Genomic DNA, 18,193 nt, shown 5'->3' with positions numbered 1-18,193 from the left:
GAGATCTGGAGATGAGGCCTCCGCCATATGTGCCCCCCTTGCAATTCCCTCTGAGGAGAGAAGCTCCCACAGGTGAACCGAGAGGACTAGGAGGGCCAACGGGAACCGACCATGAGGGGGGACCAGCATTGGGGACCCGGGGGAGAACTAGGGGAAATAGGGGTGGGCAAGACCCTGGGGACCCAGAGTTTCCTTCATCCACTGTTCAGGCACTCCCCGTCCGAGTGGGACCAGCTAACCCGGACGGAGAGCGAACCTATCAGTACTGGCCCTTTCCCACGAGTGACCTGTACAATTGGAAGACCCAAAACCCTCCTTTCTCAGAGAAACCCCAAGGCCTCTTTGACCTCTTAAATTCCATTTTGTTCACTCACAACCCCACCTGGGACGATTGTCAGCAGCTGTTGCAGGTGCTCTTCACCACAGAAGAACGGGAGTGAATTCTGGCAGAGGCGTGGAAACGGGTCCCGGGGGCCGAGGGGAGGCCAACCGCCCAGCCTCATCTCGTGGACGAGGGGTTTCCTCTGTTACAGCCTAACTGGGATTTTGAGCGAGCGGAAGGTAGGGATCGTCTCCGAGTGTACCGCCAGACTCTGAGGGCAGGCCTGCGGGCCACAGCAAGAAAGCCAACAAATTTGGCAAAGGTAAATTTAGTAAGGCAAGAGCACACTGAGAGCCTGGTAGCCTTCCTAGAGAGGCTGATGGAAGCTTTCAGGCAATATACACCTATGGACCCCCAGGCTGAGGAGTCATGCGCTGCAGTTCTGTTAGCCTTTGTAAATCAGGCAGCCCCAGATATTAGCAGGAAATTACAAAAGATAGAGGGATTGGGGGAACAGATGATATAGGATTTACTGAAAGCAGCTGAAAAGGTATTTAATAATAGGGAGACCCCAGAAGAAAGGGAAGAACGAATTCGACGGGAGGAAAGGGAATTAGCTGAGAAGATCAGGAAGGAAGATAGAGAATATAGAGCGAGGGAAAACTGGAAGAACCAGAGGGAGCTAGCCCAGATTCTTTTTGCGGGGATAAAGGCCAGAACAGAATTGAGGGAACCCCGAGACCCCTGGACGGGAGTAAAAGAGAATCCAAAAAGGCAGGCCCTAAAGAAAGATCAGTGCGCCTACTGCAAAGAACAGGGGCACTGGAAAAACGAGTGCCCTAAGAGGGACCCGAGGAGAGGAACGACCCAGAGAGAGAGAGAATCTCCCCTGGAACTTGAGTTCTATATGCGGGGGAAGACAGTGACTAGGGGAGTCAAGACTCGGCACCCCTCCCCGAGTCCTGGGTAACCATACATGTGGAGGGGAAACCCGTTGACTTCATGGAAGATACTGGTGCCCAACACTCTGTTTTAAATCAAAAACTGGGACCAATGTCTAAGAAAACCAGCTTGGTGCAAGGAGCCATGGGGACAAAAAGATATTGTTGGACCACAGAACGAAAAGTAGATCTGGGGACCCACCAGGTGTCCCATTCGTTTTTGGTGATACCAGAAGGCCCAGCCCCTCTACTTGGAAGAGACTTGTTGACTAAAGTTAATGCTCAGATTCATTTTGACCCTGGGGGAATGACAGTCACAGATGGACTTGGACAGCCGATACATGTCTTATCCCTAGCCTTAAGAGATGAATACAGACTTTTTGTGCCTAAGCCCTCAGAGACCATAGCACCAGATGTACAACCGTGGGTCCATAAATAACCGTTGGCCTGGGCTGAAACGGCAGGGATGGGACTGGCCAAACAGAGACATCCGGTCGTCATCGAGCTAAAGGCCGGGGCAACTCCTGTGAGGGTGAGACAGTACCCCATGAGCCAGGAAGCTTGGCGGGGGATCACTCCCCACATTTGACGTCTCATGGATGACCCGCCTCCCACAGGGGTTCAAGAACTCCCCTACCTTGTTTAATGAGGATTTGAGTGAGGACCTCTATGAATATCGGACTTGCCACCCAGAGGTCATTCTGCTACAATATGTGGATGACCTTATGTTGGCTGGAACCACAAAGGAGGCATGCAGCCGTGCCACCTGGGACCTCTTACAGACCCTAAGCACCTTGGGGTATCGCTCAACGAGGATACCACCCTCCAGAAGGATGACAAAGATGGATGAGATCCATCCATCCGAGATCAAAACAACAACCTGATATTGCCTGCCACCCTGGGTCATCACCTGTGTGAACACCTGCACACAACTACACACTTGAAGAAAGAAAGACCCTAACACTTCTCCAGATGACCTGCCTGAGGTTCCCTCGACAAAATGCAACTGTACGAGAGATAATTCAGACTTGCAAAGCATGCCAGCTGATGAGGGCAGAGAAGAAGCAGCACAGGGGAATGAGGTACCGAGGGGAAAAGCCAGGGCAACACTGGGAGATAGATTTTCACTGAGGTAAGGCCAGGCAAGTACGGGTATCGCTATCTGTTGGTTCTGGTAGATACCTTCTCAGGGTGGGTGGAGGCCTTCCCCACTAAGGGAGAGACAGCAATAGTGGTTGCTAAAAAGATCTTAGAGGAGATAGTGCCTAGGTACGGGCTGCCAGTGACTATGGGCTCTGATAACGGACCTGCATTTGTGAGCCAGATTGTACAAGGGCTGGCCTAAGCTCTGGGGACGAAATGGAAGTTACGTTGTGAATATAATCCCCAGAGCTCAGGACAGGTTGAGAGAATGAATCGGACCCTAAAAGAAACTTTGACAAAGTTGGCAATAGAGACTGGAGGGGACTGGGTGACCCTCCTTCCCTTCACACTCTTTCGGGCCTTATAAGACATGGCAAAAATTGGATTGTGCCAGAGGTTGGGGGTTGGTGGATTTGTTCACATACTGGGCTAACCCCATGTTTAAATGTGAAGGTTTTTAACCAGAGTCAAGAATTCTGTGTCTTGGTTGCTGTAATGTCAAAAATCTTATACCACTCTGAAGAGGTTATGTACTCACATTGGGACCGGGAAATGCTAAGACAAAAGAGAGATCCAATCAGTGCGATCACCATAGCAACCTTGTTCAGTCTTGGGCTGGCAGGAGCAGGGACAGGAATAGCTTCACTATCTCTGCAAGGCCAAGGGCTTTCCTCCCTACAAGTCGCTGTAGATGAAGATATAACTCGCATAGAAGAATCAATCAGTCACTTGGAGAAGTCTTTGACTTCCTTGTCTGAGGTGGTCTTGCAGAATAGGAGAGGATTAGACTTGATTTTTCTCCAACAAGGTGGGGTCTGCACGGCTCTGGGAGAAGAATGTTGTTTCTATGCAGACCATACAGGAGTGGTAAGAGAATCTATGGCAAAAGTGAGAGAGGGACTGGAGCAACGAAAGAGAGATTGGGAAGCCCAGCAGGGATAGTTTGAGTCTTGGTTTCAACGCTCTCCCTGGCTGACTACCTTAATTTCCACCCTCCTGGGTCCACTTATAGTGCTATTATTGATACTCACATTTGGCCCATGTATTCTGTTATATCCTGCTGCGTAATCAGAGAATCCTGCGTTGTTTTTCACACTAATAGCTTCTCTTGACTGAATGCCGACTAGTATCATTTATTAAAGAACGCCTCAACACCATTCAGATTATGGTGTTGAGACGACAATATCAGCCAGTGGCCCAGGATGGAGAAGAGGAAGATTCCTCTACTTGAACAACAGACAGGGGGGAATGTGAGGCGAGCAGAAGTAACGCCATGGCAGACAGCTTAGATTAGGAGTAGGCCTTCCTACTTCTGGGTGGTAAGATTATAAGGCCACCTGGATACAACCAATCAGATTTCACTTAACACTGACTGCTGTTTGCCAATTAGGAATGGGGCGGAAACCCCCGGGAAATTCCCGCGCACGTGAAAGTTTTGAAAGATGTTTTTGTGTGTTTGACCAATGAAATTGCTTTGCAAACTTGTAACCAATCCGCTTAAACCAACTACCAACGGCGTGTGCTCACCCTATAAATTTGTGTAACAGCTTGGGCTTGGGGCTGTCTGACCCCGCACCACTGCGTTGGATGCGACAGGAGCCCTAACTCGAGTCAGCAATAAACTTCCCTTTTTGCGAGTTGCATTGTCTTGGAGGCCTTCTCTCTTCCCGCTTGGGGATTCGGACATCAGGCATAACAGTCCAAGATGAACACTGTTCTGCCTCACTCAAAAAAAAATCTTGAAAACAAAGCTGGAAAGGATCAGATTGTTTCCAATTAAATCAGCTGGGTCCCCAAATAAAGTCCAAGAATATTTACATGAATGCCCTGACCCTCCAAAAAATCCAGTACCTACTAAGGTAACACTCATAATATATTGCACCAATCAAAAATTACCAGGCATGAAAGTGACAGTGTGAAAGTGTTAGTCGCTCAGTTGTGTCCGACTCTTTGTGACCCCAATGATTATAGCCTACCAGGCTTCTCTGTCTATGGGATTTTCTAGGCAAGAATACTGGAGTGGGTTGCCATTCCCTTTTCCAGGGGATCTTTCCAAACCAGGGATCAAACCTGGGTCTCCTGTACTGCAGGCAGATTCTTTACCATCTGAGCCTCTGGGCCACCTACCTACCACAATGTTATATGTCAGTTATATCTCAATAAAAAAATTACCAGGCATAAAAACAAGCAACAAAAACAATTATTACAACTATATTTTCTATGTTAAAAAAGTTAAGATATTGACACTACAGAAAAGATAAAAACTAAATTGGGGATGAAAAGTGTACTGTAGATACTGCACAACAAAAGATCAATACCCTTGAAGACAGCAATAGAAAATTGATATATGGAAAGGGAAAAAAAAAGTTAGAAAACATTAATAGAGAATTAGGAAACTGTGAGACAACTTCAATTGCCCTCATATATATATGTAACTGGGGCTCCCATAGGAGAGGGACAAGATAGAAAAGTGTTTGAGGAAACAGTGGCTGCCAAATTTCCAAATATGCTGAAAACCATAAGCCCATAAATTCTTAGTTCAAAGCACCAGAGCATAAGAAACATGAAGAAAAATACAACAATACCACTTTACGTGGGAGTGTAAACTTGTCTGAGTACTTTGGAAAACTTTCGGTTAGCCATCTGTTAAAGCTGAACTTATGTCAATAACCTATGACTTAGCAATTACACTTCTAGGTCTGAACCCAATAGAAATTCGTGCACATGTGCACCGAGACAAGTATATGAATGTTCACTGCAGCATTACTCATAACGACCAAAAAAAAAAAAAAAAAAAAAAGGAAAAAAATCAAACGTCTAACTCAGAATAGAGAATACAAAAATGAAAAGGAATGAATAATATGCACAAGATGAGAGAAACCTAGAAACATCAGTTCAGTTCAGTTCAGTTCAGTTCAGTCTCTCAATCATGTCTGACTCTCTGTGACCCCATGGGCCACGCCAGGCCTCCCTGTCTATCACCAACTACCAGAGTTTACTCAGACTCATGTACATTGAGTCAGGGATGTCATTCAACCATCCCATCCTCTGTCGTCCCCTTCTCCTCCCGCCTTCAATCTTTCCCAGCATAAGGGTCTTTTCAAATGAGTCTGCTCTTCACATCAGGTGTCCAAAGTATTGTAGTTTCAGCTTCAGCATCAGTCCTTCCAATGAATATTTAGGACTGATATCCTTTAGGATGGACTGGTTGGATCTCCTTGCAGTCCAAGGGACTCTTAAGAGTCTTCTCCAACAACACAGTTCAAAAGCATCAATTCTTCGGTGCTCAGCATTCTTTATAGTCAAACTCTCACATCCATATGTGATTACTGAAAAATCCATAGCTTTGACTAGACGGACCTTTGTAGGGAAAGTCTTTTCTGCTTTTTAATATGCTGTCTAGGTTGGTCATAACTTTTCCTCCAAGGAACAAGCATCTTTTAATTTCATGGCCACAGTCACCATTTGCAGTGATTTAGGAGCCACCCCAAAATAAAGTCTGTCACTGTTTCCACTCTTTCCCCATCTATTTGCCATGAAGTGATGGGACTGGATGCTATGATCTTAAGTTTTCTGAATGTTGAGCTTTAAGCCAACTTTTTCACTCTCCTCTTTCACTTTCATCAAGAGGCCCTTTAATTCTTCACTTTCTGCCATAAGGTGGTGTCATCTGCATATCTGAAGCTATTGATATTTTTCCCGGCAATCTTGATTCTAGCTTGTGCTTCATCCAGCCCAACATTTCTCATAATGTACTCTGCATATAAGTTAAATGAGCAGGGTGACAATATACAGCCTTGACATACTCCTTTTCCTATTTGGAACCAGTCTGTTGTTCCACGTCCAGTTCTAACTGTTGCTTCCTGACCTGCATACAGATTTCTTAGGAGGTAGGTCATGTGGTCTGGTATTCCCATCTCTTTAAGAATTTTTTATAGTTTGTCATGATCCACACAGTCAAAGGCTTTGTCATAGTCAATAAAGCAGATGTTTTTCTGGAACTCTCTCACTTTTTCGATGATTCAATGGACATTGGCAATTGATCTCTGGTTCCTCTGCCTTTTCTAAATTCAGCTTGAACGTCTGCAAGTTCACAGTTCATGAACTGTTGAAGCCTGGCTTGGAGAATTTTGAGCATTACTTTACTAGTGTGTGAGATGAGTGCAACTGTGCAGTAGTTTGAGCATTCTTTGGCATTGTCTTTCTTTAGGATTGGAATGAAAACTGACCTTTTCCAGTCCTGTGGCCACTGATGAATTTTTCAAATTTGCTGGCATATTGGGTGCACGACTTTGACAACATCATCTTTTAGGATTTGAAATAGTTCAACTGGAATTCCATCACCTCCACTAGCTTTGTTTGTAGTGATGCTTTCTAAGGCCCACTTGACTTCACATTCCAGGATGTCTGGCTCTAGGTGAGTGATCACACCATCGTGATTATCTGGGTCGTGAAGATCTTTTTTGTACAGTTCTTCTGTGTATTCTTGCCACCTCGTCTTAATATATTCTGCTTCTGTTAGGCTCATACCATTTCTGTCCTTTATTGAGCCTATCTTTGCATGAAAATTTCATTTGGTATCTCTAATTTTCTTGAAGAGATCTCTAGTCTTTCCCATTCTATTGTTTTCCTCTATTTCTTTGCACTGACCACTGAGAAAGGCTTTCTTATCTCTCCTTGCTATTCTTTGGAACTCTGCATTCAAATGGGTATATCTTTCCTTTTCTCCTTTGCCTTTTGGTTCTCTTCTTTTCATAGCTATTTGTAAGGCCTCCTCAGACAACTATTTTGCCTTTTTGCATTTCTTTTTCTTGGGGATGGTCTTGATCACTGCCTCCTGAACATCATCACAAACCTCCGTCCATAGTTCTTCAGGCACTCTATCAGATCTAGACCTTTGAATCTATTTGCCACTTCCACTGTATAATCATAAGGGATTTGATTTAGATCATACCTGAATGGTCTAGTGATTTTCCTTACTTTCTTTAAGTCTGAATTTGGCAATAAGAAGTTCATGATCTGAGCCACAGTCAGCTCCACAGTCAGCTCCACAGTCAGCTCAAAAGAAGCCGGCCTGCAAATAGTATGATTATCGGGTTCCATTTATATAAAATCCAAAAGAGTCAAGCTAATCTAGAAGCTAGAATAGTGGTTATTTTCTGGAAAAGAAAGGGTAGTTATTGGAAAGCAGTCACCATGTGGGATTCTGAGGAGATGAGAACTTACAGTCTTTTGACCTGACTGGTGATTTCCTGGCTCTGTTCAAGTAGTGATAGTCAAGCTGTGCAGATTTGATACCTGCAATTTTCTGTATGTATGCTTGAAAAGTTTTAAAAATGAAAATGTTTCCCCATATTACCAGGAGAAGGAAGAAAAATCATATAATCATCTCAACAGATATAGAAAAATAATTTGATAAAATTTAATAATTCATGGCAAAACTTCTCAGAAAACAAGTTATGAAGGGAACTGCCCTGATACTATTAGTAGCATTTATAAAGCACAATAAACACCATAATTAATGGTTAAATAAGGATTTTTTTTTTTAGATTGAGTGCCAGCAAGGTAAACCACGGTGGCTACTTCTATTCAACATTAATTCTGCTGGTGATCCCTAACCAGTGTTCTGTATCAGTCAGGATTCCAACAGGAAACAGCACTTTCAAAACAGAAAAATTCAAAGAGGTTTATTCATAAAAGTATTGTTTTAAAGAAGTAGGCATTAGGTAGTCACAGGAGATAATGCAATAATCCAAAGCTAGGAAACACTGAACTTTGAGACTGAAAGTCAAGAAGAGGGAACATTACTGTAATTCAGGAGAAAAGAGCTGTATAAAGTAAGATGCCTTAAGAGAACCAGTGACTTCCAGAAAACTCAGGACAGATAGATCATGGAGAAAAGGACAGAGGAATAAATCTAATCTCATTCTCTTTTCTCCTTCCCATCTTTCTCCACAGTTTCCTACTGGCTTAACCCACTATAAATCAAAAGGAATGAGAGCCTATTGATCTAGTCCATGCAGATAGCTTCTCTGCAGGGTAAAGAAGAGATGAAGGTAGATCTGAGGGGGTTATAAGACATGCAAAAAGACAGACAGAAAGAAAAGATAGGGATTGGAAAGGTTAAATATGATATGATTGTATACGCTGGAATACCCCAAATATCCACAAGTACTTGATTAGAAATATTGAGTTTAACAAGGTTGCTGCAAATAAGATCAACAAAAATTAGTTACATATCTATATGTCAGAAATTAGAACCTGAAGTTTTAAAAGTTTCTAGTTATAATAGCATCAAAATTATAAAATACCTGTGAATAAATCCATCAAAAGATATGTAAAATCTTTATGCAAATAATAATGATACTGGAAGAAATTAAAGACCTAGATAAATGGAAAGGATAAAACTTATTGTTTCAAGCTGGTATTCAATACTTCTCCCCAAATTGATCAACAGAGCTGAAGCAATCTCCCCACAAAATCCCATCAGTGTGTGCTAGTGTGTGTGTATGTGTGTAACTTCACAAATAATTCTAAATGCTGAAAAGGAAATGCACACCTAAGAAAAGACCCTGATGCTGGGAAAGACTGGGGGCAGGAGGAGAAGGGGACGACAGCGGATGAGATGGTTGGATGGCATCACCGACTCAATGGACATGGGTTTGGGTGGACTCCGGGAGTTAGTGATGGACAGGGAGGCCTGGCATGATGCTGTTCATGGGGTTGCAAAGAGTCAGACACAACTGAGCTACTGAACTGAACTGAACTGAAGAACAACTAAGATATTTTAAAAGAAGAATAAGATATGAGGACCTGCTCTGGTAGATATTAAAACCTATTATGGGGAATTCTAACTAAGAGATTCTAACTAAGAGCAAGGATCAACAAATATACTACAGGAGTCAAATAAAAAAACAGTGTGGAAAGTACTGTCTTTTCCTATAACGTGCTTCGTCAGTTGGATGTCTGCTTGAAAGAAAATAAAGCTCGACTTCACCTCACATCCTACACAAAATCAATTCCAAACTGATTCGATATAAATGTACAAAGCAAAACAAAACAAAATCCATAAAAAACTTCTACAAGATAATACAGGGACTAAGGTGAGGAGCTTGGGCTAAGAAGACACTTCTAATATAGGACACCAGATGTAATAAAATAAATTTGAATATATAAAAATTAAAAATTCCTGTTCATCAAAAGATAACTTTAAGAGATAAAATACGAAGGCAAAGAGTCAGAGAATATACATGTAACAAGCACATCAACAAAGAGCTCACAACCAGAATATATAGAGAACCATTGCAAATGATTTTAAAAGACAATATAATAGAAAAGAAATATTTCTAAATGGCCAATAAAGAAATGAAAAAGTATGCAACTGTTTTAGGACTCAGGAGAAATAAGTTGAACCTGCAATGATTTATTACTGTTCATCCATTAAAAAGGTTAATGCTGAAAAGACTGGTTAATACTGTTGGGTGTAAGTGGTAAGGATGTAAGACAACCAAAACTCTAATACACACTGCTAGTGGGAGTGTAAATTGGTGAAAATTTCCTTGGAAGATCATTTGATGTAATGTACTAGAGCTGAGCTACACATACTTTAGAATCCAGCATTCTCTCTTGTGGGTATGTACCCAAGGGAAATGCGTATTTATGTGTACCAAGAGACATGCGCATGAAAGTTCCTAGGAAAAAGTTTTGTAATAGGTTATCCTGAAGGTCCATATTTATCACAGAATGAATAAATTGTGGCATTTCAAGTGATGAATGCTATATAGCAATGAAAATAAATGAACTACAGCCACACACAATAGCATGGATTAATCTCACAGACATAGTTTTGAGTAAAAGAATGAACAAATGAATCTCTATTACATGGTCCCCTTTATATAAAGTTTAAAAGGTTGACAAGTCTACACAAATACAGAGAACAAACTAGTGGTTACCAATGTGGGGGCAGGGAGCAAATAATTGGGTGTAAGACAGGCTCAAGCATGTATTGTACAACATGGGGAATATAGACAATGTTTTGTAATAACTGTAAATGGAAAGTAAGCTTTAAAATTTGCATAAAAATTTAAAACTAAAAATATTTTTAAGTCTAAAAAATAAAGCAGTTTGGTTCTAGAAGTCACGTTCTTAACCACTAAATAAAATAAAATAAAAATTTCAAAAATCTGACAAGTCTAAACAAGAGTGTCTTATGGTTCATGTTTCATGGCAAAATTAAAAAGAAAAGTGAGAATGTCTTTACCATAAAAGTCAGAATAATAGTCCCTTTGTGGGAAGTGATAACCTTGAGGAAACCGAAGGGGACTTCTCAGACGCTGACGATATTTAGTTTTTTGTTTTTTAACCTGAATGGCAGTTACAGATATGCTCACTTCATGACCATTGACTGAGTTGCACAAGTTTTGTACACTTGTATATGTGCTATATTTTATAATAAAAAAAGAATAACAAGGTTGCTCTTTTTCTCCTATTCCATACCTGACCCAGCATAAAATTCAGGGGATCCTCTGGCTTTTCATAGACTAAGTTTTCAGTGATCTGCTGAGAGAGAGAAAGATATTACATTATGGTTCTGAACTAAACTTATGTGGTCAGGTTATACCTGAAGTAATATGTTGTATTAACCTAACAAGTACCACAGCAGTTTTTTTTTTTTTTTTTGGTATCACAGTATTTTAAAAAAATTCATATATGTCTACATATTGAAAAATTACTTCCTTACTACTGATAAGTTTAGGTAAATTAAGGTAAAATGTGGATGAATAAAGATTTAGTAATAAACAACAGTGGGTATTTTTCTAGTTTTTAAGATCAAAGAGGTAGTGAGAAGGTTTTGGAGGAAGTTTTTATTTTGAGAATTGTGATTTTGCCAGACTGAGAAATCAGTAAATAATTTACTTCAAAGAACAGTCAAAGAAACTATTTTGAGTAAAAATTTTAAAACACTATGATTTTTACATAGAAACTTCCTAAGGCATTTGATTCTAAAACGTTAAAATGATGTTCTGTGTTTGTAATAATAAATGAGAAAGCATATCAAAGACTTCAGAGACTCACTTTCATACGTTTTGTTGCTGTTGAATAACAAAAATTATTAATAAAGTAAACAGAATTCTCATTTGCAGGGAATAACAATAGGGCAAATTTCTGGTATAAAGTATTTTGATCTGTTTAATGCATGCAAGCTCATTAATTATTTCACATATATTTCTACTGAACACATTTATAACTAGTTTTACTTATCACAATGTTCAATGCATAAACACTGTTTTTTCTTGACAGATGAAGAAAATAGCTTACAGAATGATTAAAATTCTACTTTCTAGGGCTTCTGTCCTTCAGTTTAACAATTAGTAGTTCTTTGTTAAAGCCAGAAAGCCCAGCAGTTAGCATTCTTCCACAAAAGGACATTTTAAAGAAAGAAGTGGCATAGAATAACATTAATAAAGTAAATATCACTTATCCCTGTTATATGAGGACACTGAGATTCACAGAAATTAGGTAATCTCCTCCAAATTACAAAGATGAGAAGGAGCAAATTTAGCTTGGAGACTTGGGCTAATAGATTATGCAATTTGTATACTTTCCTCTACATCCTAGGTCTTTAAACTTAAATTTTTCCAGCTTAAATGTTTTCATGTGAGGTGGGCCATTCTAACCTGGGTTTCCCTGGTGGCTCAAATGGTAAAGAATCTACTTGCAGTGTGAGAGACCTGGGTTCAATTCCTGGGTTGGGAAGGTCCCCTGGAGGAGGGCATGGCAACCCACTCCAGTATTCTTGCCTGGAGAATCCCCATGGACAGAGAAGCCTGGCAGGCTACAGTCCATGGGGTCATAAAGAGTTGGACATGGCTGAGCGACTAAGCATGCATTCTTACTTACAACTTTATAACCACACAATAAAAAGTTACTTCATGTATGTATGTTATTACATATGTGTATAAGCCTTGCTGGATAATAATATTAACATTAAAATACACATTCAAGGAAAACAGAAACAAAGCAATCCACAAAGCAACAAAACTTTTAAATGTGATAATATATAATGCTATATTGGTCAAGGAATGTCATACTTTAAAGAAGGTTCCACCTCCATATCCTGAGGTCAGTAAGATTTGTAATTTCAAGAATTAAAAGTAAATTTTTGACAATTGATATAATTTTAATCATAATAGTATATCAGTGGATTATTTATTGACTCTAAGTAATTCTAGATCTTCATTCAGATAGTTGTCATTAGGCATCAACAGATAGGTAAAAGGAGAACTATAGCTTCATTTAATTTTTTAAAATTAATTAATTTATTTTAATTGGAGGCTAATTACTTTACAATATTGTGGTGGTTTTTGCCATACACTGACATGAATCAGCCATGGATGTACATGTGTCCCCTGGACCTGAACCCCCCTGCCACCTCCTTCCCCATACCATTCTTCTGGGTTGTCCCAGTGCACTGGCTTTGAGTGCCCTATTTCACATAGATGAAACAGTTCAAATAGATGAACTTGTTCATCTATTTCACATACGGTGATATACATGTTTCAAAGCTATTCTCTCAAATCATCCTATCCTCGCCTTCTCCCACAGAGTCCAAAAATCTGTTCTTTATATCTGTGTCTCTTTTGCTGTCTTGTATATAGTGTCGTTGTTACCATCTTTCTAAATTCTATATATATGTGTTAATATACTATATTGGTGTTTTTCTTTCTGATTTACGTCACTCTGTATAATAGGCTCCAGTTTCATCCACCTCATTAGAACTGATTCAAATGCATTCTTTATAATGGCTGAGTAATATTCCATTGTGTATATGTACCACAACTTTCTTATCCATTTGTCTGCTGATGGACACCTAGGTTGCTTCCATGTCCTGGCTGTTGTAAAGGAGAAGGCAATGGCAACTCACTCCAGTATTCTTGCCTGGAAAATTCCCTGGATGGAGGAGCCTGGTGGGCTGCAGTCCATGGGGTCGCTAAGAGTCGGGCATGACCGAGCGACTTCACTTTCACTTTTCACTTTCATGCATTGGAGATGGAAATGGCAACCCACTCCACTGTTCTCGCCTGGAGAATCCCAGGGATGGGAGAGCCTGGTGGGCTGCTGTCTATGGGGTCGCACAGAGTCGGACACGACTGAAGCGACTTAGCAGCAGCAGCAACTGTTGTAAACAGTGCTGCGATGAACAGTGGGGTACACGGTGTGTTTTTCAATTCTGGTTTCCTTGGTGTGTATGCCCAGCACTGGGATTGCTGGGTCATATGGCAGTTCTATTTCCAGTTTTTTAAGGAACCTCCACACTGTTCTCCGTAGTAGCTGTACTAGTTTGCATTCCCACCAATAGTGTAAGAGGGTTCCCTTTTCTCCATATCCTCTCCGGCATTTATTGTTTGAAGACTTCTTGATGGCAGCCATTCTGACTGGCGTGTGACGGTACCTCATTGTGGTTTTGAGTTGCATTTCTCTGATAATGAGTGATGTTGAGCATCTTTTCATGTGTTTGTTAGCCATCTGTATGTCTTCTTTGGAGAAATGTCTGTTTAGTTCTTTGGCCCATTTTTTGATTGGGTCATTTATTTTTCTGGAATTGAGCTGCATGAGTTGCTTGTATATTTTTGAGATTATTTCTTGGTCAGTTGTAAAAGCAACTTCTAATTACTTCATTTTTATGTGGTTTCTTGGGACTTTCCTGGTGGTCCAGTGGTTAAGACTTCACCTTCCAATGCAGAGGGGTATGGGTTGGATCCCTGGTGAGGGAGCTAAGATCCCACATGCCTTGTGGCCAAAAAACCAAAAAAGTAAATAAAAAGAAGCAATATTGTAACAAATTCAATAAAGAACTTAAAAATGTTCCACACTAAAAAAAATGTGGTTTCTTAGATGGTCACAAGTTGGTCATCTTTTGAAAATATTATATTCCTGCCTGGGAAATCTTTTTCTCTCCTTTTTAATTGCCAATATTTTGTCCCTCCTTCCTCAGTCCGGCTCAAACTTTAACCCTTGACCAATTTTATTCCCCTGGCAACCAAACTATCAAATCTCTAATTCCTCTAAAGGGCTTCATATTATGGTAAGAATCATTCATTTGGTGTTTATCATTTACTACCTTAGATTAATACTCTTAATGCATTTGCTGACTGACACTGAGATTATATCCTTTTTATAGCAAGCACCTTTTCTTGTACCTTTTAAGAGCTTCTCCTTTGTCTTTTATAATTACTTTAAAACTCACATTTTAAAAAGAGATTGAGAGGTTTACCTGGAATATTTGCAGAATGTGGTGTTTCTCCATGTATCGAAGTGAAACTTGATAAGGATCTTCATATACTATAGGAGGGAATCGCCTCTTAAAAGGTTGACTGTATACATCAGAAATCCTTTCCTGGTATGCTGAAAAATCATCCTAAAATGGAAATATCCCCCAAGAAAGTCTTTAATGCATAGAAAATTCCCAGAAGTTTTGTTGCTACTGTTGATGTTATCAGTGGAATTTGGTATTGACGGGATCTGAACTCTAGAAACTAAACACCTTAGGAGAGATCTGGCTGGTCCTCCAGGCAATGTAATGTACCTCAGGTCTTGAGAGGTGCCTTAGACATCACCAGTCTACTTTTCCCTTCACAGAAATAACCAACGGACTCCAAATTCCTTTCCTCTGGCAGAAGCTCAGAGAGGGGAAATGAGTTAGTTTCCCAGGGTTAGCAGCAGTACCAGGACTTGAAACCCAGGGTTCCTGCATCCTGGTTCATTGATCCTCCCTGAATGGCCTACTTAGGATAGCTGAGAAGGCAACGCATCTCGTTATCTCCCACCCTACTCCTGCCTTTCTGAATTATATGGGTTACACATACCACAGCATGTGCCCTCTGCCTGCATTCTCCCAGAACCCTGGCTTGATCTCCAACCTCCCAGGTGGGTATCAAATGTCCGTTTAACCTACAGGCTCGACTTCTGTGGGCTGAGGTTTTTCTCGACTGATGATATAGTCCAGTTTAGATGAAATGGAGGGAAACCTTTCAGAGTAGGCTTGTTCTTTGGTTTGTAAAGTACTGTTATCAAATGGCATGAAGACTCGCAGGTCAGCTACACTTTCAGTGTCAGTTTCATTGGAAGTCTTAGATATGCTGGCATCTGTCTGGCTAGGCTCAAATTTGCAGGGTTGCACTTTGAAGTCATCCTTTTCCTCTTCCATGCCGTAGCCAAGTTGTATGAATATGTTGTCATCAGACTGTTCTCCATAGTCAAACAGGTTGTCTTCTGTGTAATCATACTCTTCGCCCAGTAAGTCATCAGCCTGATCAGATTCACCACCAGCTTTGTCAGAGTCAGTCTCAGGGTGTTCATCTGGTTTAGTAGCCTGGTCATGCACTTTGCGGTGAGTCTTTGCAGCTCTTCTGTGGTCAACTTGGTCAGATGATCTCTGATCAACTCGTTCATAAGTTTTTGTCTCAATCAGCCCAGACAATCTACTTTCAATTTGTTGAGCAGTTCTTTGGTCAGCTGGTCGGGGCATTCTGTGATCACTCTGCCCATGGGCTCTTTGTAAAGATGGCACAGATGGCTTTCGGTCGAACTGTTCAGAAGCTCTTCTCTCAGCTAGGCTGGACGTTCTCCGTTCAGTTTGCTCGTAAGTACCTTGTTCAGGCAGGGCAGACATCTGGTTGTCAGTATGTTCAGACCTGACACCATCAGCTTGGCTAGATGCCTTGCTGTCCATCTGTTCTGACATCCTCTGATCAGCCTGATCAGATGTTCTATGACTGGCAAAATTAGCATGGTCAGATGCTCTGAGGTCAGCCTGATCAGATGGTCTTTTCCCCATGTGTTCATCTACTTTGTAGTCAGCTTGATTAACTATGTTGGATTCAGCTAGGCCAGACACCATTTGAGCAGTCTGGTCAGCTGCTCTGTCATCAGTCCAGTCATCTGCCTCCACTTCATACTGGTTCTGCCCGCTGTCTTCCTGGCCATCTGTGTGACTGTCATCTGGGGACTCGGCTGGTCTTTGGATTTCCGAGGATTCGGTGGCAGCCTCTTCTGGAGGCTTTTCCATCTTCTGCCCGGTACCCGACTGGTCCAGATTGCCAGACTCTGTGGGTGGGGCCGGACCTAGGTCGTCTAGGCAACCGTCAGAGCGTGTGTGAGTGACAACAATGCCCGTGGGCTTTCTTCCGGGCCTCCGCGCTGGTTCTTCCAGGCATGCTGGTGAACACTAGTGAGTGTCGGGCAGTGAGCGGGACTTCCTGCGGCTGCCTGGGGACCAGCTGCCTCTGGGCGCTCAGAGTGGATGCGAGCTCAGGATGTGAGCTCAACTCACCTTCTCCCAAGAAGAGGGGTGACTACAGGCTGGTGAGGGCTCTGTGAAACGGTGCCTTAGAGCGCTCCCCTCCTTGCTTTTTTCTTGCAGACGCCCAGCGTTGTGTGTGAAATTGGATCCTACAGGTCTCTCTGGAATCAACAGAACACGCGTCCAACCACACGAGGGCGGCATACCTAAACAGAGGTTACTGCTGCCATCAAACAGACCCATGATTGATTGGCTACTTGTATAACCACAGTTGTAGTGCAGAGTATGATTTTACTACTGGGTACTGTGATTGTAAATGGTCCTGCTAAAAGTTATTTTTCTTTATAAACTCTAATTGGTATTGTGGTGATGTTACCAAACTCTTTTTTCTTAAAAAAACAAAACAAAACTTAAAAAAATCCTGCCTTTACAAACAATGCCAGTACTGTTTTCGGTGGTACCAGGAAGGCTTTAGTCCTTCTAACACTCAAGGTACCAAAGTCATATATGGTTGGAGGGCTGGAAGGAGGAGAGAAAATGCAGTGAGAATGGATTTTAAAAGTACGCCATCCAATGGTCTTACAGCAGAAGGGAGCGTTAGGGTTAGGAGCCAGAGTTCCAGAAAGAAAAGGAGTAAGAAAAGCTAGGGAGAGATAGGAGAAGGAATATTTAACAGGTGGGGAATTTGCACTTGATGGTGGTCAATGGGGTCTACACTTTGATAGTTGCCCTCCCTTTTTGGAATAGATCTTAAGAATCCACTTCAGGCCAGCTTGCTCTCTTTTCTCAGGAGCAGATCAGTACAGAGGTGGTGACTTGGGAGTTTGGCTTTCCAGAGCCTAAATCACTGAGGCAAGCCAAGGATTGGTAATATAATGCCAGATATTCTTTTAATATGGGTTTAATTGCATTTGGTAATTAGAGATAAAACTTAAAATCCAAACGCAAATAGTAGTAATTAAGGAGTGAGAGGGAGAGTGGGTACTTTTGGTGCTGTACTTATGAGCAGGAGAATTGAGACACACTAAAATAAAATCATTTACCTAACAGTACCTAGCACATGGGCTTCCCAGGTGGCGCTAGTGGTGAAGAACCCACCTGCCAATGTAGAAGTTATAAGAAACATGGGTTAGATCCCTGGGTCGGGAAGATACCCTGGAGAAGGAAATGGCAACCCACTCCAGTATTCTTGCCTGGAGAATCTCATGGACAGAGGAGCCTGGTGGGCCACAGTCCATGGGGTCACAAAGAATTGGACATGACTGAGCGACTAACACCCACACACACCTAACACACAGTAGGTGCTCAAGATATGTTTGTTGAATATAAATATATTAAAGATTTGCCTTACTTATTTATCTAAAAATGTGTGAAGCAAATACATTCTTTGTTTGGAATAAAATAGGTGATGGGCTATGGCTTGCAACTTTACGGGGATATTGGTTTTGCAGATTTGTTTTTCCATTTATAAATTAAATATAATTA

General features: G+C 41.4%; 1 protein-coding gene across 1 annotated transcript; it reads right to left on the bottom strand.

Moving 5' to 3' along the window:
- Window positions 1–527: 527 nt before the first annotated feature.
- TEX55 (testis expressed 55) lies at window positions 528–16,951 on the bottom strand. Its single transcript, XM_065942108.1, has 5 exons — window positions 16,739–16,951; window positions 15,362–16,633; window positions 14,681–14,824; window positions 10,903–10,965; window positions 528–605 (listed from the first exon to the last, which is right to left on the bottom strand). Exons 1-5 carry the CDS (start codon window positions 16,949–16,951, stop codon window positions 528–530), a joined length of 1,770 nt encoding a protein of 589 aa, XP_065798180.1.
- Between the last annotated feature and the right edge of the window lie 1,242 nt (window positions 16,952–18,193).

The sequence above is a fragment of the Muntiacus reevesi genome, chromosome 8 (assembly GCF_963930625.1).
Source record: "Muntiacus reevesi chromosome 8, mMunRee1.1, whole genome shotgun sequence".
Taxonomy (NCBI): domain Eukaryota; kingdom Metazoa; phylum Chordata; class Mammalia; order Artiodactyla; family Cervidae; genus Muntiacus; species Muntiacus reevesi.
This window is presented reverse-complemented; position numbering and strand designations above follow the sequence as displayed.

Coding starts and splice junctions, on each gene's coding strand:
- TEX55 (XM_065942108.1), bottom strand. CDS start 16,951: ATGGGTCTGTTTGATGGCAGCAGTAACCTCTGTTTAGGTATGCCGCCC. Junction 16,634..16,738: donor ACCCCTCTTCTTGGGAGAAG/GTGAGTTGAGCT, acceptor GACACTCACTAG/TGTTCACCAGCATGCCTGGA. Junction 606..10,902: donor TGAATTTTATGCTGGGTCAG/GTATGGAATAGG, acceptor TGTGGCCCGCAG/GCCTGCCCTCAGAGTCTGGC.